We start from the raw sequence: 25,360 nt of genomic DNA, 5'->3' as shown, positions 1-25,360 counted from the left end.
GTAATTCGTTTAAGTACTTTGTTTCTTGTTTTATGGTTATTTGTTAGTATTATAACCCCTATGTTACTAGTATACATTGGGTAGGTTTGCCTTGTCTGCTACATCGAGGCATAAAAAAATCTACCTATTGGTACAAATACAACGTTTGCAAATAAAACTCATTCATTACGCCCGATGTGCCGGGTGAACATAATTTATTATTAGTTTCAATGAAATTACACAATCGGATAAATCGATAATTCACATTAAGTTAATTGGAAACGTTTTAACAGGTCAAATTCGGAACAGATCATAAAATATAATCACAAATACTTACTAACCGCCCTACGAAAGTCAAAATTCTAAGTTAAATCCTAATGACATACATGTACGGTTAGCATTGCTCCTAATTAAACCTATTAGAGATATATACTTGAAGTAAATGCACAGTGCACTACTGCCCTGAACGAGTCGGTGTGTTTTCAAAATGGCTCTTTTCCACTATGTTCCTTTTCGGAAACACAACACAAACTATACTGTACAAGTTGTGACGTTAAATTGTAAACATAATTCATGATTTAACTCATTTTTATTAATTTATTTAATGCAATATATGAATTATAGGAATGGAAACTATAAAATTATACTATTAAATACGCCACACCAAGCAGCACAATGTTTGCAGTGAGCAAAGGAAGAGGAAGACGTAAACGCGTCTTCTTGATACTTGCTACACTGTGACGCGATCAGGAAAGTAGTCTACTCTACCAAAAATTATAGCACTTATATTGTAAAGTTCACAGTGTAAAGATTCGAGATTGTAGGCAGTCCATCATTTACGACGAAAAATACAAATAATGTGTCTAAAAAAAAAAACAGGTTAACTGAGTAGTTCATAGCATTTACAATATAATAACTACCTTAATTATAAAATAATCGGCAGTGTAAGAATCACAAAATATAGGACAAAATAATGGAACTGCCCATTAAAACCCCGGAACTAACTCAAATTCAGAAATGGCGACATCGCTTTAAGCTTATGTCCAATCTAAGGAATACTTAATTTACGATAGATCTCAAAAATGCAACCATGAGACAAATGTCTCGAAGTGATGGTTTCATTAAAGAGATACATATGACATAAACATTAATTGCCTATAGAGAGACAGCGTAATATCTCCGCGTCCTCACTACCAAGACACACGTAGATTAAGTGTACAATATACTGGTGGAATATTTACAATGTTCTAGGACTCTGGTCCGAAGTCATTCTACGACGAGCGGTTTGGGATTCTCCCATGGAAAACCTTCACGACCAAAGTGTCCGTAGGTACTTGTTTTCTGATAAATAGGTGCTCTGAGATTAAGTTCCCTGAAAAATAATAGGAGTACTCATATTAACTTATACGTTACGAAACTTACGACATTTTCGTCTTATCTCACAGTTCTGCTCTGTACAATAATTTGATCATTGAGAACAAAGTTTGTAATCATTATCTCATTGCTAAGTACAAGGCATGTTCTATAAAAGAAGAATATTATATAATTAATATGATGACTATCATATTTAATCCGTTTACATAGTCGCAGGTACAGCTGGTAAAACCATATTAATGGTAAATAAATATTTGTATAAATCTAAGAGACAGAGTGCTATATATTTATTTATTTATTTGAATGTAACCTTAATAAGTATAAAATAGCTAAATCACTGTATTTGATTAAAAGTATTTTAAGAAATAAAAATGTAAGTAAATACAGCATATGTGGAAGTGGTATTAGTTAATATAGAACATTCAAAACATTAAATTGGTATAGATCAAATTCAATAATTTTACTTACTTTACAATTTTGCCCGGTCGTAAGTCAAAGTTTTTTAGTACAATGGCCAGCAATTCTTGTTGTGTTTTATGTGATGTGCCATAGTCGAAGACAGTGATGGATAATGGTTCTGCTACTCCAATCGCATATGCCACCTTATGAAAAAATAAAATAAGTTTAATATTATGGAATAAAAATATAACAAGATTTGTAAATATTAACTGGTTTACAAATATGTATGTATAGCAGTATATACATAATTTTAAAATCATTATCATTAGAGAATTGAGAAAAAAAAAAAAAATAGAGATAAATTTAAAAGTACTAAGTGTGAGGGCAAGTTTGCTATGGATAACTTATTGATCTAGTCCAGTAGTCAGCTTACGGCATAATTTCTATTCATAGTAATTTATTTATTGAGCCATTGAATAATATCTGTGCCTCTAGTGAGAAAGGGTATAACTCAAGTTATAGCCTTTTTCTTTTTTAGGCTACTTTAAATAAGCAAATTTTTCTCTTTCGAATGGTATAAGAATCGTAACGATATCTTTAAAAACAATAGAGATAGTAACCATGTAAAAGGCTACAATTAACAAAATATTTGTGGTAAAAAAGTCATAATTAGAAATAAAACTACAATATTTTACAAAAATTATTTTTGTAAAATGAATCAGTTCGATTTGAACCCTTTTACACCATTTAATAGCGATTATTTTTCTATAGCGTAAAATACACAACATTGTTTTTCTTCAATACTTCAATAAAATCGTTTTAATTCAACTTAAAACTATTTTCACATCATAATTTTAATATTTTTCTTAAGTGTGATTAGGTATAATAGAATTATTTTTAAAACTATAGGTTTTACACAAAAACCGACAATTTCATAAGAAAGAGGAGAAAAAATTACTATAAATGCAATCATTGACTTGTTCAATTAGCAAACAATAAAAGCAGCAGAATTTTTTTTCTTTATTTAAGATAGTTTTTTGGCTCTCCTGAAAAGTGACCATTTTGAATTGAACCCTTTCTCACTAGAGGCACAGATATTAGTAAGCGCAGTACGATAATGCATGAATTTACCTATTATAATAGGAGAATAAAATGTATTAAAAACTGTTTCAATTTTCCGCAACAATATCAACATTTTAACAGTGTTTCCATTCAATTACATAATTACTTTTGGTCTTATTATTTAGTAACGGTAAAATCGTATGACATTAAACCATAATACAGTACATTTATATGTTTGATTCAACGTTGTATTGAATCGTATACAAGTATTCCAGTAAAGTCCCTCATAAATTACCTGCACCATGCAGCGTCTGCAGAGACCAGCTTTGACGAGCGACTTGGCAACCCAGCGCGCTGCGTAGGCGGCGGAGCGATCCACTTTGGTGAAATCTTTTCCCGAGAACGCACCGCCACCATGGGCACCCCAGCCACCGTACGTGTCTACGATAATTTTGCGGCCCGTCAGACCAGCGTCAGACTATAAAAAATATATATATTTGTAAATTTTTATACTTCCACAATAACTTACAAGTACATATGTATAATTTGTAGGTAAGTAGGTAGGTATTATTAATGTAATGTTTTGCACTGCAAAAACTTATCTTTTCCCGTAGCTTTGTTCGGGTGAAACATTAACTCCCATTTGCAAGGAAAACATTAATTACTGAATCACATAAACAAATGTATAGATTTAAATTAAATAACGTAAAATAAAAATTCTTGAACAGTTTAATGGGCTATGGATAATGTAATATAGCTTACTACTAAAATATTGGCATTATTTTTTTAATGCAAATATTTATTAAGAATATAGCAAACTATGCCAAAACTGCATTTACTCAACCTAGACACCTCTAGAATACTCTAGAACAGGAAAATAAATAACGAGGATAAGTTCATTATTTTGATTCTTTGAAAACATTACTAATATTAAAGTTACTAGACATTTCCTACCTGCGGACCGCCAATGATAAAGAGGCCGCACGGATTGATGTGTACTACAGTTCTGTCATCCAGGTACTGGGCAGGGATAACGTCCTTGATGACTTTTTCTCTGATCTCTTCACGCAGTGTCTCAAGTGTTATCTGGAAATATAAAAGAACAAATTGAAATCTATAAAATCATAGAGATAAAATTTTATGTTCCTGAACCATGAACAAATAAACATATATAAGTCTATAGGTCATCTGGAAGAGATTGACACAAAATAAATTTATTGTAATTATTACATTTATAAATAGTGCAATAGTAAGTAGAGCTTATTCTATGGGTATTAAATGGTTATAAATCATACATAATAATATGTGCATATAGAACACATTGTAGTAAAAGTGACATAATTATAAACCGTAACACTGACAACTTATTTGTTAGACTGAATTTAAATTTTAGGTAAATCCTTCCTTCTAAATATTATAAATGTGAAAGTGCTTATAACTTATAGCGCCTTATCAGCTTAACCAATCATTATGAAATTTGGTATACACGTACTATACAGGTGGAGAAAGATATAGACTACTTTTTACCCAGATCAGTAAACATATACCGGTCACGGGGACGAAGTCGCAGGTAAAAGCTTAGTAGGTAGATAAATTTATTAACGCATACTACACAATTGTTACTAATATAATTTATAAATATACATAACACAGAGGAAAATTAATTAGCAACATTTTATGTTTATATAAAATAAATGTTGAAAAAATTTAGGTATAACTGTATTATATGAAATAAGACAAATATGATTGCTGTTGACGATAAATTATTATCATAGAGAATAGAGACTTCAATCTTGACCCAATTAGTGCGAGTTGGTTCGGGACTGTTCGAATTTGATAATTTAGTGCAACAAGGGTTATTCGAGCAATTTGATAAAAAAAAAATCTAAATAGAAACATTGATTATGGTATCTCATAATATAGAAAAATTGTCGAAATAATAATCTTCTTTTGAAGTCTTTAAAAAAGAATTACAACGAGACGGCGGCAGACTCGCTTTTATCATATTAGGATTAAAATAGGAATGACGAAATGTGAGCTAGCCGGATGTAACGTTTATCACCACAATAGCAGCAGACAAAACACTTCGATTGCTTTTTTCATTTTAATTGCCAACCTTGCCATTACTTGTAATTTCTTTAAAACTGTATTTTACACCAGACTGTATTTAAAAAAATATAAGTATTTAAAAAAAATAGATAATATAATTGCCATTCACTATTTATAAAGTTTCAAGAAATGAATTAGAGAATATCATAGAGTATCAAATTATCAAGTTTAAGTGTTCAATTACCTTCTCAGAATGCTGAAGCGACACAACTACTGTGTGAACACGCTGTGGGACTGTAGCGCCTCCCGCAAATACGTACTCGCATGTAACCTATGACAAAAAAGTAATATGTATAATCAATCAAATATAACTATAATCTTTATTAAATATACATACAATGTGAACAAACAAGTTCTCTACATGACTGTTTGTTATCTTTTAAGAGCTCAAAGACTCACTAATTACCATTAAATTTTACCAAATTTAATGGTGTATACCTACACTCACCCCTTTGTTTATAAAAACTAAAGCTTCTACAAATCTTTTAACATTTAGTGTTTTGTGACTTTCTCTTAATTTGAGATGTTTAACGTTCTTATGAGTAAAGAGGTAATATATGGGATGGAGGAGGATATAGGCTACTTTATAATATGTCCCAGTCAAGCGAAATTAAACCTAGTTTTAAAAACAAAGCTGTAAGAGTATACAAAAATAGAATTTCCTCAGCTTCGCCCATATGAACCTGGAGTCTTATGTTAGTAGGAATTTAATTATTTTTTTTTTTGCAACTAAGATGGCAACCAAACTGATGGCTCATCTGATGGAAAGTGCTAACCGTCGTAAATGAATCCGTTTCAATTAGAAATTTAGGATATGACAACAAAAATATACAGTATAAAGGTATAACATTTTAGTTCTCAAGAATAGCAACGCACGAGGAATACCATGGGCGTCACAGTGTATTCTATGACGTCTATGGTGATGTTCATGTCTAATGAGTACTGTGGCAGCAATTTTTGATTAAAAATTTGTGAGTTAATATAGGTACTGTAAGACTTTAACAAACATAATTTTAATAATATCTTTTTTCATAGTATTCCTTAGGTTATAATGTACTTAATTCCATTCTGTGAATTTATTACTATATTCATTTTTATAAAAAAATATCCTGTTTTACGATTAGATAGAAATCTTTAGAATTTCATTTCAAATGAGTGCTTTAAAAATACCAGACTAAGTCTGACTTCTAATTGTTATAACAAATAATAGGTGATAACGATCCCGCGTGTGGTCTGAGTAACTAAGTAGTCTCAAATATCAACTGTATACTGGTGTCAAATTCATATAACACCAATTTATGGTTTCCATGCAGGATAAGCAATGTATGACGACATAATGTAATCTGATCACCGTGTTTCCATTTCTTTTGCTTAAATATAATTTTCATCTAATGCAGTATTTGTTAGGCAAATACAGTCTAGAATTTAGGTTATTTATATAAATTTTACATTTAATTTTTTTTATTGATGTTTAACCACCAATACTTCCTATACTAATAGTCTAAGAATAAGCTTAGTGTAATGTTATTTTTTTAAACATAGATTTTATCTAACAGGACCAGATAAAACTTTGAATATGCTTCCATAGTTCAAATGTTACATAAGTTATCAAATTGAGTAAAAAGACAGAGTACAATGACATTCATGATAAGACAGAAACAAGGTACTATTCGTAACATTATTATTCATTGCAAGCATTATAAAAAAAGTTATTTAAAGTAAATAATTCATCATTAATTCAAACGATTTGGATCTATAATATTGAAATCATAAAGGAGATATCCAACATCCATGGCCCATGTTAACAGTTGTAATTTCCAAATCAGACGTTACTAGTCCAATGCTGAAAATAAGCTTCTCTCTATTGGGTGGTTTTACCCATAGTTAACATACTAAACAGGCTAAGTTGGCAACAGTAATTAGACCTTGGAGATGCTGCTGCTGCCCATCCCTTGACCATTAAGTTTCCTTAGTAGCTTCTACAGCACTCACGGGAAAGGGAGGGGCGACCTATTCTATGCGGGTTTATACGGTCATTTAACAGTCGTAATTATTAAATAAGAATTTACTATTAAAAAGTCTTAATAACCATGCCAATATCATGTGTCATATCATATTTTTACCATATAGATTTTTAGTTCTATGAGACGACACCATACCACAAGAAAGCTTTTGCATTAAATTTTAATGTTGTTATTAATTTAAAATAAAAAAAAAAAATTTTGTACTTATTAAGGAAAATAAGAAATAAATAACTTCTTTTGTAATAAACTTCTTATAAATTATTAATAGATTGGCTATACTATTACCTGAGTCTTGGAATCAGGGCGAGCCCACCAAAATTCTCCATTTCGTCTGAGTTCAGCAATTTTTTGATTAAGTCTGTGGGCAAGCACCACGGTAAGTGGCATACATTCTTCTGTTTCATCTGTTGCATATCCAAACATTAAGCCCTGAAGAGGAGAACAAAAATAAAATTAAATCATACACAAAACATAAATATTTATTATTCATTTTTTGCTTAACTAATCTTAATTTATATTATAAAAAAAGGTAGCATATTTTTTCTATGTAGGTAGGGAAAATCTTTGAAATTAAGTAATACAATTTTCTCATGAAAGTATATATTTTACATAAAGATAAGGTATATATATAACAGATTTCCCACACATAGAACAGCTGATTTATAAAATATGACTAAATCTATATAAATATTATGTTGTATATTCACTTTTAATAATAAGGGTATTATAATTAAAGGAGAACATACAAAACTTTTAATCTTCAAGGCCCGGTTCAATTTACTAAAATACTTGAAATTAATATTTTATGTGCAGAATATACTAAAACAAGTGATAATTACCACTTGGAAGTTTTACATGCCATTACTAAAGCACTCAATGAAAGTGTTTTAGTAATGAAAACTAAGAATAAAATTAGGCATATGACATACCTGATCCCCAGCCCCAACTTCCTCCTCATTTCTGTTCTCATGCACCCCTGCGGCAATGTTCGGAGACTGCTGATCCAACGCAAGCATGACACTGCAAGTCTTGTAATCAAACCCTAGCCCCAACATGCTCATTAGCAAATGATTGATAAAAATGATGTCATTATGCAAAATAGTATAATTAATTAGATCTTAAAGATTTAATGCAGTTACTCTTTTAAAGAAGAACACATGAAAACCAGAGCCAAATCTTGTTATTTTGTACACCTGTGCTATCTAGCACCATGGAAAGTGATAGGAAATAAAAATGTCACACCTCCATTTCATGTGACCATGCAATTAATACCCATGTCTCTTTTAATATCAATATAAAACCCAAAATGTTTGCTTCGTGCAGGCTATTTTGATTTGTACCTGATCTCCTGCCCCCACATCTAATTCCTCTCGAGATGTGTAAACCCCATCCGCTATGTTGGGACTTTGTTCTTCAATTGCCAATAATAAGTTTAGTGTTCGCCAATCAAAACCTAGTGTGTACAAAATAATATTTGTCTGTTATAACTACGGAGGTTATAAAATAGGTAAAACACTAAATTAATGCAATTACACAGGTTGAATCAGTAAAAATGTCTTCTTACCTTTAGAAGAATCATCATAACCAATGTGCTTCACAGTCTCCCTTACAACCTTCTGATAATCAACATTAGCTTTTGATGTGATTTCACCGCATAACAAGATCATTCCAGTTTTTGTTACGGTTTCTGTTGAAAATATCATTAATTAGGTACTGAACAACACTATTACTGATTTATAATTATTAGATCATAAAAACTGTCATTACTCACCGCATGCTACTTTTGCATCAGGGTCTTGTAATAAATGTGCGTCGAGAATAGCGTCACTTATTTGATCACACATTTTGTCTGAAATATATGTTAAGCAATTTATTAATTATTACATGTAAAAAGAAGTGTTTTACCAAATGATCACAATTTCATCACATTTGACTCAGACCACGTGTTGTGATTATTTTGACTAATGTTATTTGAAATTATGTGGTGCAGTGATGTAACAAAACACTGATTGTAATGCGCCGCACATTTCTATTTACCAGAAAATAATAGAAAAGATTATTATAAGTGCGATTTATTGTGTAAAATAGACGAGAGTTCGTATACGGCTTTATAGTTATTTGCGCACATGTTTAAAGCGGCCATTTTTCGTATTGCACGATTCCTGTAGCATCTAATGAGGTAAATACTAACCTGGATGACCCTCGCCGACGGATTCCGATGTGAACAAAAACACAGATCCATCTTCCATATCAAAACTGTGTCCGTTTGTTTTCGCATATCCATTCATTTTTGCTGTCTCCGGCATTCTGAATTTAGAGTTAGCTCACAAAAATAACCCGATAAAATACCCCTGAACTAACACTGTGGAAAAGAGGTCTAGTGCGCGTTCGCGCCGATATTTATAAGGTCGGGGAGGCGCTACAGTTCTACAAATATTAACCAATCATGAGCGGTATTTGGATCTCGCACTAATCAATCAAGCGTCTCCTATTGGTTGAATTATTTGTTTTGGTTTTGTCAACCTGAAAAAAATGACAATTGAAAAAGTACCGCCAAATTTAAATTTTGTAATCAACAATAATTGAACAGACTATTCAAATGGTTCAAATATTTTATCTCTGAAAATAATAATTAATAACAGGAAACAAAAATATGTTATATATTTCCAAATACGGTAATTCATTTAAGATTCGTATAAATCAAAGGTAAAGACTATAGGGATAATATTTGTGGTCTTGTAAAGACGTACAGACAATTTTTTTTAGTTTTATTAAATGATTCATAATGATGCACTGATTACTTTGATTTATATTTCACAATATACTTAAAAACGGTTTTTGATTTTAAAGCCCTAAAAATGCCCCTCAATTTAATTAATACATATATATTAATTTACAAACAAGTAAGTAACAAAACGTTACAAAACAAGTAAGTACTAAGTATACACATGTATGTGTATACTTAGATTATAAAGTATATAAATTGGCATTGTACCAGACAGAAAATATAACAACCTGTATGTTAGAGCGAGAGAGACAATAGGATAATAATTTGCACGACATATGCTCATAGCTGTATAGCGGGAATATAAACAAAATAATTTCTAATTATTTCTCGGCATTAAGTTTAAAGTAATTAGTTAAAATTAAAGTGTGCTTTACCTGAATGTAATATAAATAACAGAGAAAAAACAATTTCATATTTTACGTGTAAATATGCTTGAAACATTTCACTTATTTCAATACAGTGTTTAGAACCATAACAAATATTTTATATATAATTTGTTATATAAATTAAAAAAAAATTAAAAATATTTTTTTAGTGACCACAGACCCATAAAATAAAATTATAATAGCGTTAATCAATTGTAATACAAGATTTTAATCTTATTCTTATTATAATTCATCCATTATACACGGTTAAGCAATGATTTCTTTTATATAATATAATTAATTATGTCGTAATATTACGACGTAAAGTAACATTCTGAATCTCAGTGATATATTTGATATTATTACTCAAATCATCTATACCTTTATTAAAAATAAGTAAATTTTTGTCTTTCTTAGTATGGACTATCATATCCGATTAATTTAAGGATGTCAAGTTAGTATTTTAGATTTTTTTTTAGATTTCGAAAGAATAAATCAAAATTACCACCAGAGGGAGACTTTGTACAAAAGTCGTTTGTTTGGATACCTCTGTCCCATTCATGTTTCAACCGTAAAGCAGGTGTGTTTGCATGGCTGTGTTTCGGTTTGAAGGGTGGAATATAGCGCGAATTTACAGAGCACAGAGGAATAACATCTGAGTCCTCAGGAATGGCAACGCATGGGGGTATCATGGGCGTAACAGTATACTCTGTTATGTCCATGGTACTGCTCATGTCTATAGGCGACGGTTACCACTTTCCATCAGGTGAGCCGTCAGTTGTTTGCCATTCTAAGTTGTATAAAAAAAAATTATATTATATTTTTTTTTTGTTGACATGTTTTGTATGTATATTATACATACAATGTGTTTGCTTACTGTGAGTCAATATTGATAACTTATTTAGAACTCGTCGGTATAGAGAAAAACTTAAACAAAATCGTCCCGAAGAATTAGAAAAACAGAGGAAAAAAAAATTTAGATAGATTTAGGTCAAAAAAAAGGTCTGTCAACTGACACCAGAAGAAGTCAAAATAAGGAGAAAAAAGTGGAGAAAAGAAAAAAGAACTAGTAGACAGAAACAAAACAAATTCAAAAATCTGGGTATTTCACAAGAGGGAAATTCAACACCTGGTAGTTTTACACAAGAGAAGAACTCAAAATCTATTTTTAGAAATGACAAAACCATTCGAAATCTGCGAAATAAATGTAAAATTCTAACAAATAAATGCAAACGTTACACAACACACAATGAAAAGATTATTAGAAATAGTGAAACTTCTCGAAAGCGGTACCAAAGACTTAAACAAAAAACACAAAAAGAGATTGAAGGCCTAAATTTACAAATATTAAAAGTAAAAGCTAGAGAAGAAACATGAGAAAAAACACTGAAAACAACCTATTAAAGTTGTGCGAATAGGAAAGAAAAACAAACCTTAAAAAAATTAGTAACAAACTCCAACAACAAGACTGTTGTTTCTAACATGTTGGGACTGAAAGGCAAAGTAAGAGATAAGAAAAAGAAATTGAGACGTCACGATATTGCAGAAATAACAAAATTTTATACAAGAGACGACATAAGTCGTAATACAGCCGGTAAAAAGGAAGTTCGAACCAAAAATAAGGAAAAGCTCCAAATCCGCTATTTATTAGACACACTCGTTAATACTTTTAAAAAATACAAAGCTGAAGGTGGACGATACGATTTTACGACATTTTTTAAACATAAACCATTTTTCGTGTTGTCACCTAGCTTATCTTCAAGATCTACTTGCTTGTGCGTGAAGCACAGCAATTTCGGATTTCTTCATACTGCTTTCATCAGAAATGGTTTAGTTACTAGCAGTATACCAGACGTTTTAAGTCAAGTATCGTGTAACCGGAATTTCTATGAGTGCATGTGGAGTAAGTGTCTCAAATGTAAGTACAAAAAAGTGCAATATCAACAATTAAATGCCGAGAAATTAAAGCAGTAAGTGGAATGGTCACGCTGGGAATGACAAGATCATACATATAAAAAAAAAGTTGGAGAACCGATTACAACTAAGAAAACAGCGAAAGTGACAAAGAAAGGAATTATTAGTGACTTAATAAATAATTTTGAAAAGAATTTGTTATTGTTTAAAAAACATTTTTTTAACATTTAACACACCAACAAAAGCAATATCAGAAGGCAGTATCAGAGTTAAAAGAAAACGAAGCTTTGATAGTATGCGACTTTTCTGAAAATTACCAAGCTAAACTTGCGGAGAAGATCCAGTCTATGCATTATGGGGCATCAAATCTTCAAATATGTCTGCATACTGGAATGGTGTTCTGGTCAGACCGTTCTCAATCATTCTGCACATTATCAGACAACACAAGTCATCAACCTGCAGCGATCTGGGTACACCTGACTCCTATTATTGACATGATAAAGCGAGAAACCTCTGAAACGACGATAATACATTTCTACTCGGACGGACCATCTGCACAGTATCGCCAGAAAAATAATTTTTATTTACTGGTTTATTACACACAAAAGTATGTGCTGCAATATACCACTTGGTCATTCTATGAAGCAGGCTACGGAAAAAATTTAGTAGATGGGATAGGAGGTAGTATCAAACGCACTCTTGACAGGAAAGTATGCATTGGTAACGATATTGTCTACGCAAAAGATGCTTACAATTTATTAAAACAATGTTTAAAAGCAACCAAAGTATTTCTCATTGACAGTTCTGAGATTGAAAATGTTACGAAAATTTTGCCGGCCAAAATACCAGTACTAAAGGGAACAATGAATTTACATCAAATTATTACTGATCAAAGTGATGATCCATTGACTATAAAATACAGAGATCTGGGTTACTTTTGCAGTGACCTGAGAGGACAATGTGCCTGCTTTTCACCGAAATTACATTCCGTACTGCCCAGTTTAAGTAATAATGAGTTGTCCCAAAACTACCCCTTAACTTCAGAAAAATCAACGGCGAGTACATGCCCGACCCAAGAACCTCCTTTATCATTGAATTTAGTTGAGGAATTTAATATTCCCGAAGAACATTTCATTGATGACTTAATATTAACTTTTGAAAGAGACCAAATATGTCCTAGAAACGATCATGACGCTGAAGATCCCTGGTATAAAAATATCAATGCTTTATCGGACACTGAGAAAGGTTTACTAAATAATAACAACAACGACAAACTCGCAACTTTAGCTTAGTTATTTGATGTAAACTCCCAAATTATAATTTCATCGGATATTGAGAATAGTTTGCTAAGAAATAAAAGTGCTGTTAAAATTGAAACTTTATCTCAGCCTTTTGATATTAAAGAGATGCAGCCTTTGAATTTACAAGAAAAAGAAGTGTCCAGAAAAAAACCTGTAGCTAATAAATTCCAGAGTCACTGCGTTGATCCGAAAAAGCTTATAATTGTACCATAAGACGGGAGACAACCTGAAACAAAAGTAACTGAAACTGAAGGAGCGAAAACATAAAAAATTAGAATAATTGAAGATGTTAAAATAACAGCATCTTTAACAAACAACCAGACACAAACAAGTAAAAAATCTAAAATTGCATTAAAGATTACTTTTCTTGAATGTCATAAATGCTCTTCTACTATTTTTGGCCAAAAAGAAAAATGTGTTGTTAGCCAAATCTGGTTTTGTGGTGAATGCACAGCAAATTATACCAGCACTAATTATATTTGCGAATCATGTTTGGAAGGTAGTGTATATTCTCTAATGCTTATCTATAAGTTACACTTTCTAAATCGATATTTGTTACTTCTATATATATATTTTTCTCTTTGTTACAGATTGATTGATTGGTTACATCTGTATTCTTTGGTTACATCCGACGCTTATTAGGAACTGTAGTTGACAAAATATGGTGATCTTTCATGACGTGGATAAAGTATTCACAATGCAAGGTCTGGAGCAGTATTATATTGATGACGCTAAATGTCCCTGGCCCATAACTCATTTTATTGTAGTTGACAAGTGTTTTGGATGCCGACAAGAGGTAAATCATTCAACAAGACCACAACATTTTACATTAACCATGAGTAAAACTGACATTTGGAATTTATTGCAAATTTCATACTTCTGGTGTTCATTTTGTAGTTTTTGTGTTTATGACCATTTTACTTCAGACGAATGTGATGTTTGTTACAATGGTTAATATTTTTTAAATTATGATCTTTATTTTTATATGTTTTTGATAGGTATGTATGAATAAGATTTCAAAGTAATATTAACAAGGGATATATATTAATAATGTTGTTCATTAGAGGCTCATAATTTAATTCAGTCTTCTTGAATTTGCCAATATTGTTGTGATAATACTATCTAAGACTGATATCATTAAGTGTTATGAATAACTTTCTTAAGAAGTGTAACGGTTTATAGTTTTTTTCGTTGATTTAGTTTTATTAAAGGGTTAAAAAAGCATTGAGACTGATTATATTCCTTACTAAAAGGAGTTATATTATTACAAATAATGTTTACTATTTTTGTCTTTTTAAATAATGTTTTGAACTGGCATTGATACATATAAATTGTGTAATTAAAATATTTATCATTTAAGTGTTAAATGTTCTTTGTTTTTTTTAAGAGTGAGGCAATAATTTCACTACTTCTTAACTTTCAAAAACTTTCTAAAAAGTACCTATTTTTGATATTTTTCTTACCAAGAATGCGCCAAAGTGCCATGATTAGTTTTAAGTAAAAAGATGAGTGCTACTCAAAATGTCATTATAATAACGAATTAGTCAAATGAAAATGTGTCATTTAATATGATTGTGATACTGTTCAATTAAATGTTAAAAAATATTAAAATAAGTATTAAAAAATATTTAATTGTTCACCCAATGTTTAATAAATGTGAAAAAGTACTATGACTTTGACTACCAACGTTGTGTACCATGTAATCTCAGCTTAAGGTCTTTCAACGACAGGTTCAGGTTCAGGTTTTGTGACAGTCCCAACTTCAATGTGGACGAAATTATTTTTTAACAATTTTGGTTTTTGATATATACTTAGCAAATTTGTGAACATTTTTTTATTAAGTTACTATTGAACATTTCAATAATAAATTTCAAAACTAGTCGCTTTACTAAGAGAAATAAAGAGAAAATTCTGATCATCAAAGCATCACTTGTCACAAAACCGAGCCTATAAGTTCATTTTAGGACAGTGGGATTTTCAGTTAAGATTATTATTTATTTATTTCGATGAACTGTAATGTTCATCAGCTAGAAAAAATAAAAATCTACTTATATTCCTAATTTTTTTTAACAATAAATAACTTCAAAACCGTCACAAAACTGACCACTATTTCACAGCAATATCCACTTTTTAACAGTTTTTCGTATAATAAAAAGGGGTTTTAATTACAATCAAATATAAATTCAACTCCATCAGTTAGTTTAGAACATTTTAGAACCTTTAATTAACTAAAACTTACAACAATAGCAAAAATTGGAATTTTTTATCAAGGTACACTTTGAAATGAAAATGCCCATCTATCATCCTTCACTGGTGCCCCGCCGGTGTATACCGATAGTGCAGGCGGGGTTACCATTCCATTATCACCCATTAAAAAAAATAACAGCCCCATTGCTAGCAATATACCCTATCAGGTCGACCTCCACACGGTACCTCCCCGAATCCATTGTGGTTAATTCTAATGAAATTTGTCACACTGAGCAAACAGACCTGCTTTCATCTTCATTTATCATTCCTCATTGGTACCCTGCCAGCGTATACCGATAGCGCAGTTGGTGTTACCCCTCCATTATCACTCATTACATACTAGACGTAAAAGGAGGAAACGCGTAGAGTATGACTTGATAGGGTATATTACATAATTCATTATTTGAGTTCTGTCAGGTACAGAATATATATTTGTCAAGATAATCTGCACTCTGTAATTATAGATAAATTCAAGCAGAATTTGACTCACCTATTGCATCAGTGCATATGAATGTATATTGATTTTCAGATAATAGTACCTATCGTCGTGTGGTTAATAGTAGTTTCATTTTGGCCAAGTATTCCTAACTGCGCAAATACTCGTAGATAAAATAAATATAATAATAAGTGTCTGTGCATGTTGTATGCCATTTTTATGACGACCTTTGGCTGTTAAACATCTTGACTAAACAATCACACACAAAAATCTTTCACCCACACAGGTAGAAAGAATTTTGTCTAAGTGTGATAATATTTTCCATAATGTTTGGTCTGAGACCATATTTATTTTATGTTAGGCTGTTAAGTTACGACATGTGATCAAGCATGCAAAAAACTCATGCGTATGTTATGATACAGTTGAAAATTTTATGCAACAAATAAAAATGTATGATGAGTACCTTTCGCCCATCGTTTTGTGCTGGTAGATGAAGAAATAAGTATCTTCTCGGTAGTAGTGTACACCTATACATATCATGGATATAGCAAAGAATTTATCATAGATGTAATGTAGTATAACTTGGGTAACAAGGAGAGAGAAGGTATTTTTAGTAATGGGACTAGCAGTCCCATTGCTAACATATACCTTATCAGGTCAACCTCTCCGCGATTCCTCCTGGAAATTATCATGATTTAATTTAAAAAAATTCGTTATGATAGCCTAACTGACCTGTTCAATTCATCCTCACCTATCATTCCTCAATGGTACCCCGCCAGCATCGACCGATGATAGCACAGGTCAGGCGGGCCTACTGTTCCATTATCGTCCATTAAAAATAAAAAGATAAGTAACCACGCATCAAAGGATTACCATTGGTACCTTATTGATAAATCCAGATTATTCATACAAGTGACCCAGACAAATGTTTGATTTCTAACTGGAGTTAAACGAACAACAAGACAACGTGTAATGGGCACAGCACTACACATTACAACTACTAACCATTGCAGATACTATTATTTTTAATTTATGGAAAAGGCAAAAAACCATTAATTTGAATGAGCTCATGTTGATGTTCAATATACAACAGACGGTAAAAGATACGAAAAAAAAAACGTACTTATAGAGACATTAAAGGTAGATTTATTTAGTAATAATGAGTTTTATCCATGATTTGAACTTACTACATGTATTATTATTAACGAATAAGGCTAGAGTATTGTGTATAAAAAGATCAAGATGAGATTTAAGAAGGTAAGAAAATTTTAAAACGAGGAATAGCAAAAGAAAGTATTATAAAACGAGGTTCTTGAAGGTATTATTGGTTCATAGCGTTAATTTCAATCAAAGATAATTTCAAATTAAGAATAATCAACAACAATCTATATAAGCGTATAAAATAGGCGGCTGAATGACTGACTGACCCGTATCGTGATGGAAACCGCTGAATCTAGAATCTTATTTGCATATTTAGGTACATAGGTTATATACATACATTCTCGCATACAGATACATAGGTTATTTACCTTAGGTGAACAGTAAGAAAGGAAATTAAAAAATTCAACCCTTAAGGGTTAAAACCCCTTAAATTAACCCCCCCCCCCCCCTTAAGGGAGTGAAACGAGGTTTAAAACATTGTATGCAATATTCAAGGGCATTTCCTAAAGCTACAACAATTAAGATACATCAAAATTAACTATGATATTACGTGCTCTATATAACAGTTTATTAGGCATATCGTAATAACTGTGGGAACTTACCCCTTCTATATATAATCATTGGAAATCACTTAAGATTGGATCATTTAGCACTGATTTACTAATGCCGATAATGTTAAAATATTGTTTCTATTCACTAGTATTATAATAACGAAATTCAATTAGGTCAGCTTAAACCACATCACAACTTTTATTATTCTACTTCTCCAAACACGCTGTCTGCTGTGACAGTCAGATTGTTTTATACCTGCATTTTATTGATAATATATTATTCAACTACCCTGTGACTACATTTCATTGACAGCTAAATATATACGGGGTAGATATACCTTCCGAATGACAAATAGTTCCCTAAAAATCTCATGCAATTATCTATTACAATAAAATTAATATTTATATGTAAATTTATTAATTTTAAGTTAGGAAGGCATTGTTTTAAATTTACCACCTTATTCATAAAAACTAAAATGTCCTACAAACCTATTTTAACTATTATGTTTTATCACTATCTTTCAAATTGAGAAATTAGTGCAAAAGAAAAGGACAAAACACTTTAATGGCTTAAATAGGTTTATAAGAGGTTTGACGTTTTTATAAATAAGGGAGTTAGTCTTTTGCTAAGAAATAAAGCGATTTTATTTTTAAATACCGTTCTCCTCTGAAGATAAATTAAGTGAAAGATATAAAATAGGAGATTACAATATAAACGAATTCCTTGTTGATAAAATCACGGAGACAGAAAAGTAATTCCCAATGTATGGGTACCAATCGATGAACATCTACTTAAAAAAGTGGGATTTTTTATTAATTAAAATTTTTTAATGACAAAGAAGATTATTTATTTATTTATTGAATACTTTATTGTACACATTAGTTATAAAAATATGAAAGATGTAATCAAAAGTACAAAGGCGAGCTTAACTCTGACAAAGTTGTCTTCCAACAAACCCAAAGTATTAAAGATTATAGTAATATTAAAGCTATTAGATAATGGATATCGAATTATATTCTTTTTTGAATCAATTATTGAAATTGACCATTTGTATCGTATTTATACCTGAATATTTAATTCTGATTAGACACTTGAAAATTTACTAATTGTGAGTAAATTGATTCTATATATATAGTATAGTCGATACCTGCTGCAGTCTTCCACTTTCGCATCACATGAACTTATAGATGAATTGATACATTTACTCAATTATATAATATATCTAAGTGCAAGCATGTAATCGGTTTTGGATAAAATGTACACATTTTATTTAAAAATGGTAATGTGATTAAGGGTGTAAAATGTAAAAATTTTGTCATTATGCACCTCTGCATGTTCAATTTTAAATTTTTGCGTTGTCTACACATATTTCAAATACACTATCGGGACTTAACACACACGTTATGGTCACAGCAATTTACGTTGAAACGTTGGCAATAAAGAAGCAGGTATGCAGGTACTATTTACCTGCAAAATTTTTACATCGTGTTAAGTCTTGATAGTGTATATAAAATTGCAGTATACTCATTAGATTATAGATATTATATGCTAATGTTTAATAAGTAATTAGCATTTATTAGAAAAAAGGAAAATTGCATAATTATTAGACTTACATTTATGTAGATGTAACGATAAACCCAAGCTCTTAATATTTCATAGGCAATAAAATATTTCTTGAATTTAACATTCACCACAAAATAACATACCTAATTAAAATCTTTAAAATCTGGACCACGTATCTCACTGAACAAAGATAGACACCAAATGAGTTTGATCCGATGATGTGAGGTGTACCTATACAGTGAGAATCTAGAGATAACTGAATGCTCCAAGAGCATGACATTCAAATAGTTATACCTATTTATTCGCTTATCCAAATTATATTTTGTTAATCATAAACAGAAAAATACACTAATTACTTCCATCGTCACCATATAGCAATTTTTATATATTTTTAATTATAACCGACTTTAAAAAATGAGATGAGAACGTTCGTAGTTCGAATCTAAGGATTTTCTGTATGCGCAATATATTTTTAATGAAAAGGGGTGGTCGATACCCGTTTTATCTCCATTTGTATGATTTATAATATTTTTTTATATTGAGATATAAAGCTAAGTTTAAAGATATTTCTTTACCAATTAAGAAACAATTTTGATGGTTCTTTCTGCAATCGATTTACTCATTAATCATGAAATTAGTTTTTGTGAATAAAATCTTGAAAGACTTTTGTCATATTGTTAAAATAAATTCCCTATTAATATGTGTAGTCTACTTATAGCACAAAATATTTACTTAATGATATGTACAGTTTCTAATCAATTATGCAAACTGTTGTTCATTATTTTTCATTTAGTTAATAGCCATTTTGTTAATAGATTACTGAAAAACCTATCAGAAATATTATTGGGATGATAAATTACTATTATATAAACTCATCAATCAAATACATTTTTCAAATTTGATCATCTTATCAATTTCATTAAGAAAATATCAAGAAAATCTGTTACTTATTCCAAGGTAAATATGTTATATACGCATATTCTTTATTAATATTAGTAATTAGTGTTTATTAGAAAAAAAAGGGAAAATTGCATGAATATTAAACTTACCTTATATATTATATACTTAATATATATTATATTTTAATATTATGTTTGCTTCAATTTGAGAGATTCTCAATTGAGATATCCCATAACGTGATACTAATTAGAAACTCTTACTCTCGTTCTTAATTGCTTTAACTTTAGGTACGTCTGCTAAAAATTATGACGCTTTATATTTCGCGTAATTCATTGTCAGGAAAATTTAAGTACAAGTTTCATAAAAAGAGTTTCATTTTCAACTGATTTCAAAAAGAAGAAGGATCTCAATTTGTTTATATTTTTTTTTTTATATTTGTTACCCGCATAACTCCGTCAGTTTTAAACTGATTAGGATTTTTTTTTATCTGGAAGTATATACAATCTTAACACCAACCAGACTTAACTACAAAGGAGATTGAAAAACGTTCAGTAATTTGAAAACGATTTTGGAGTTAATAAATTTTAATTTTAAAATGACAAACACAGTTAGAATAAACTATTTGAAACCTGTATTTATATTATTCATATGGTTGCAAATTGGGCTCTACCAATCCCACTTTAAAAAACTACAATATATGCCATATATGATTGTAAGATATATAACACAATTAAAAAACACATAAAAACTAAAGATGTTATATATATTAAAAAACTTAAATGGAAATGGGCAGGGCATACAATTAGAGGGAGAGATAAATGGAGTAAAAAGATAATGTTTTAGTACACGAAAGACAAAAAAAGGAGAAGAGGAAGACCACATAGCAGATGGGTAGATGACATTAGGGCTCAAGCAGGGGGTATTTGGACAAGAATTGCTAGCAATAGAGACCATTGGAGACAGTTGGGGAAGGCCTTTGCTAATAAGCAAACAGACAACAGCAATTAAATAAATAATAAGTTGTTTTTTTAAATAAAATGTCTGAATAAAGGCTTATATTATTATTATATTATGATATACAATCTTACAGATTGATCTCATAGAAATTTTCTCATAGAATCAGTTCAGTAATTTAGTTTTTAAAATGAAATCTGGTTGTATCACAATTAAAGTAGATTTTTTTATGAGTCCCATTTTTTTTACTTTTATATATTATAAGTAATAATAACTGGAGCGTCTAGTGTGCTCATGTTTGTGCATACGTTCGTATGTATGTGTTTAGGCATATAGTTATCAGACGAAAATGAACGTTGTTATTGCCTTATTATCATAATCAGTATAAACACCTGATGTGACCTCTATTATCCATTTTTTTAATCGTCAGGGCGACAGTGACTTCAATATCGCATAGAACAATGTTACTGTGTTCACGCTTCATAGATATATGTTTATTTTTTTATCTACCTACTAAATGTACCCCACAATTTTGTCTGTGTAAATTAGGATAGAATAAAGATTTTTAATCTAGTCTTTATTAATATAGTTTATCTGTGTATAAAACTTCATCCGAATCCATCCAGCCGCTTAAGCATGATTAAGCAAATTTCCAAAAGTCAAAACATTAGTGTATATGAGATTATTTTTCGGGGATGGACCTGGCCCCTTAAAAACGGTGTATTTGTACTATCAGACTTGTCACACATCCTGGAATGAGTACCAGACAATTCTAGGGTGAGCACGGAACCCCTCACTAAAGACGCCCATATGGAAAGGTAAAACCACTAAGTAGTTTTTTACTCTACAAAGAAAAATGGCAGCTTCAATCATTACTAAATTAATTTCTGATCAACATTAGAGTATCTATCTATACAACTATACTACCCTATCGATTACAAAATAATTGTGAAAGCTGTTCAGAATTGATGAATTATCTGTCTGTTTAATTATTATAAGACCACGCAAAAAATTACTATATGAAGTTTGGTGCGATTTTTATAGTTGCATTTCTAAAAATTTAACTTAAAAACCGGGGGGGAAAGGGATTGTTAGTAATGGTGTTTGACAGCCCCATTGCTAGCAATATGCCTTATTAGGTCAACCTCCACGTGGTTCCCCCTGGAAACCATCAATTCTTGTTGAATTCGTCACGATGGGCTAACTGACCTACTTCATCCTCACCTATCATCCTTCACTTATTCTTTTTCTTTCATCATTCCATTATCATCCATTAAAAAAAAAACTTAAACACCGGTGTATGTTTCATCTTGATACGCCATCTAGGAATGGTATATCTCTTTGATTTTCTGATCCCTGAAATCCACGTATACAAAGTAGCGAGTAAAAAGCTAGTTCTAAATGTAGATAATTTAAACGTAAATGTAGAATAGAGTCGCAGAAGATAGGTTAAGCTAGTAATTTGTAGCTAGTTACGTTTTATTGTTTACTAATATGTATTTACATCAATACATTTATGTTTTGTATCATATTTATTACTATTTATGTATCAGTTAGGTAAGTACGTATTGCTAAGTATCAGTTATTTGATGTTTTTGTTGTTACATCAAGTAGCTGGACAATCATCGGAACCACTTATGTCTACCATCACTAAATTCAAATGAAACAAGACCAATATAAATTCATAATGAAATGAAAAGAAAAATTACATCATATCAAATATGCAATTTATCTTAAAAATTTCAACGTTTTACTAGCTGATAATACGTCACAGTTAATAATAATAATTTTGTACCTAAACCATGAAAACATCACTGATATCGTGTACGGAGCTACGTCAACTTTGATAAACTTTAAACTTTCAAATACCTACACACAACCGTGATAATGCAATTTTCATGTTATTCGATGCGGCCTATTGGTGTAATTCTGACGCAATAAATCTGTTATTCATATGAATAATAAATGAATATTCACTTTTATATTTTTCAGATTTGGAATTGATTTATATAATAATTCAGTAACGAATGACGTGTGAATGACTGAATAACTCATATTAGTATTACGTGTTTATTACATTGACTATATAATATATACGAACGAAACGTAACTACATAGTGGATATGTGTATGAACAAGACATGTACTACGTAATGGCTATATTATACAAGTACAATTTGTGACGCGTCCGCAAAAAAAATTTGCATCTGCAATAATGATACGAATAAAATTAATACGAGTTCAAAACTGTGTAAACTCTATCAAGTTAGAATCTTTTACGAAATATAATTATGTGAAAATAAATATGACGTGATATATTACAATTTCCTTTTTTTTTAAATGAAGATTATAGGTAGGAGCAAGTGAAATATTTTATATACCGCACAACCGTACTCCACTACCCGCGCCTGTTTATTTTATCTAGTGTAAGGTAAAACAAAATAGCTTCCTTGGGGTCGATTGTTAACTTTAATCGTCAGTATTTATCTACTTTACCTATACTCGTGTTCCTGCTTGCTGCAGTGATGACTGTAAGCTCAATGTAGAGCTGTTATAAAAGTACATTAAGCTCCGCAAAATTAACGACTTCAATCGTAAACATACGGGGCAAAAGGAAGCGGCAATAATGGGGTCTAACATCCCCATTGTTAGCAATAAATTATTATCAGGTCGACCTCTACGCGGTTCCACCTGGAAATTATGGTGGTTAATTTTTGTCGAATTCTTCACGATGGGTCAACTGACCTGCCTTCATTCTCACCTATCATCTATCACTGGTGCTCCGCCAGTGTGTACCGATAGCGCAGGCGGAGTTATCATTCCATTTTTAACCATTAAAAAAAATCGTGATAATACAGTCACATTGCACACCAAAATGTTTTGTAGTCACATAAGTTTGAAAATATTTTAACGAAGTCGTATCTATAGAAGTGCATTTTGTTTTGTAATACGAATTTTTTGCTTTTCTAAATCGTTACAAATTTGATTTGGAATTGCAAAAAAAACGGTGACTTTAATTGAGAAATATAAATACAAAAACAATATAACTAAAAATATCAGATGAATTAAGCTCCTTTGTCTTTTGGTAGCTAAGTTCTCGTATACGAAGACTTAACTGCTATTATAAATTATGAAATAGAAAAACAGTTATTGTTTTGATGTATAATAAGTGAATTTCTTATCACAATATGTACAACTTCGAGTTTGATTTAGCCATTTTTATATGGAGATGTAACGGAATAAAAAGTGCAAACAGTTACTGGTTCTGGCTAGTTTCCTTATCTACGAACAGGGTCCTAGGTCAACACTTGTCTGTATCATTGATCACTATAGTGTGTCATGACGATATTTTTAGAGTTCCATCAATCAATAAATGTTTGAGTTGTAAAATTATTTTCATTTAATTCAGTTTTGTCCCTTCTTAAGTATCTACTTCCTCCAACCTACAATCTTGAGATTTTCAAGAGATACGTCAAAAAGTAGTTAAACCGATATAGTAGAAATAACTTCTAAAGGCTTTTGGTTCCATACAGAATATTAAACTAATACTAAATAATTAAATTAATAAAGGAAAATTAAATTTATAGATCCTATTGAAAGCATTTGAAGATTCTATATACTTAATAATTATCAATCAAATACTAAATGTCAGGAGTAGTTTAATTTTCAAGATGATAGTGGCTGAAATTTATTGCAATTAAATATATATATATATATTTTTAATTACATATAAGTGTAAGAGAAAAAGAGTTTAACAATAACTGCACTGAACCAATGTTTAAAATCAAATACACACTTAACCAATATATATATAACTATTCGTTATTTTCTTTATATTCTATAGATCAATAATATAAAGTATCTTTTATATAACCTTTTAACATCACAGTATAATTAAACGACTTCATTATGTGAGATTAAGTTGGATGAGATTCAGATTTCATTGCGCCAGATTCAGAATATCATTCTATTTCCAGACTGACATTTCAGAATTTAGTAGTATGAGTTATTTTAAAGACCAAATTTCAATACGAGCTAAGCTATAATTGTGAAAAGTAGGGATTAGTCTCAAATACTTTTAAATTTATTTTCATTCTACTCCAATAGGGGTCCCGTAGTCCCGGCATAGAATGGATCACCATTTTTTAATTTTTCAAATTAACGTTTGCGTTATTTAAAAATGATCGAAGCTTATTTCCTGTTTCGGTGGGCATAGAAAGCTGTTTACAGGGG

At 30.6% G+C, this 25,360-nt stretch overlaps 2 protein-coding genes across 4 annotated transcripts; one reads left to right on the top strand and one right to left on the bottom strand.

Annotated features, from left to right (window-relative positions):
* Positions 1 to 165: 165 nt before the first annotated feature.
* On the bottom strand, positions 166 to 19,501 carry LOC113515538 (S-adenosylmethionine synthase). Of its 3 annotated transcripts, none has more exons than XM_026899786.3 (11): positions 19,418 to 19,501; positions 9,139 to 9,470; positions 8,719 to 8,796; positions 8,512 to 8,634; positions 7,877 to 7,989; positions 7,233 to 7,376; positions 5,108 to 5,194; positions 3,769 to 3,900; positions 3,110 to 3,292; positions 1,822 to 1,955; positions 166 to 1,351 (listed from the first exon to the last, which is right to left on the bottom strand). In XM_026899786.3, exons 2-11 carry the CDS (start codon positions 9,251 to 9,253, stop codon positions 1,246 to 1,248), a joined length of 1,215 nt encoding a protein of 404 aa, XP_026755587.1. In that variant the 5' UTR covers positions 9,254 to 9,470; positions 19,418 to 19,501; the 3' UTR covers positions 166 to 1,245. The 3 variants fall into 3 exon arrangements, with proteins under 3 accessions (XP_026755587.1, XP_026755588.1, XP_026755586.1); XM_026899787.3 differs by lacking the exon at positions 7,877 to 7,989 and adding an exon at positions 8,288 to 8,400 and having other exon boundaries at positions 19,325 to 19,486; XM_026899785.3 differs by having other exon boundaries at positions 19,325 to 19,482.
* On the top strand, positions 12,081 to 15,809 carry LOC128200295 (uncharacterized). The gene is made up of 2 exons (XM_052893356.1): positions 12,081 to 13,814; positions 13,906 to 15,809. Exon 1 carries the CDS (start codon positions 12,362 to 12,364, stop codon positions 13,304 to 13,306), a length of 945 nt encoding a protein of 314 aa, XP_052749316.1. The 5' UTR covers positions 12,081 to 12,361; the 3' UTR covers positions 13,307 to 13,814; positions 13,906 to 15,809.
* Positions 19,502 to 25,360: the final 5,859 nt, after the last annotated feature.

This window comes from Galleria mellonella, unplaced genomic scaffold, assembly GCF_026898425.1.
Source record: "Galleria mellonella isolate WM207_F2 unplaced genomic scaffold, CSIRO_AGI_GalMel_v1 utg173, whole genome shotgun sequence".
Taxonomy (NCBI): domain Eukaryota; kingdom Metazoa; phylum Arthropoda; class Insecta; order Lepidoptera; family Pyralidae; genus Galleria; species Galleria mellonella.
Note: the sequence above shows the minus strand (reverse complement) of the source record. Positions and strands in the feature narration are given on the sequence as shown.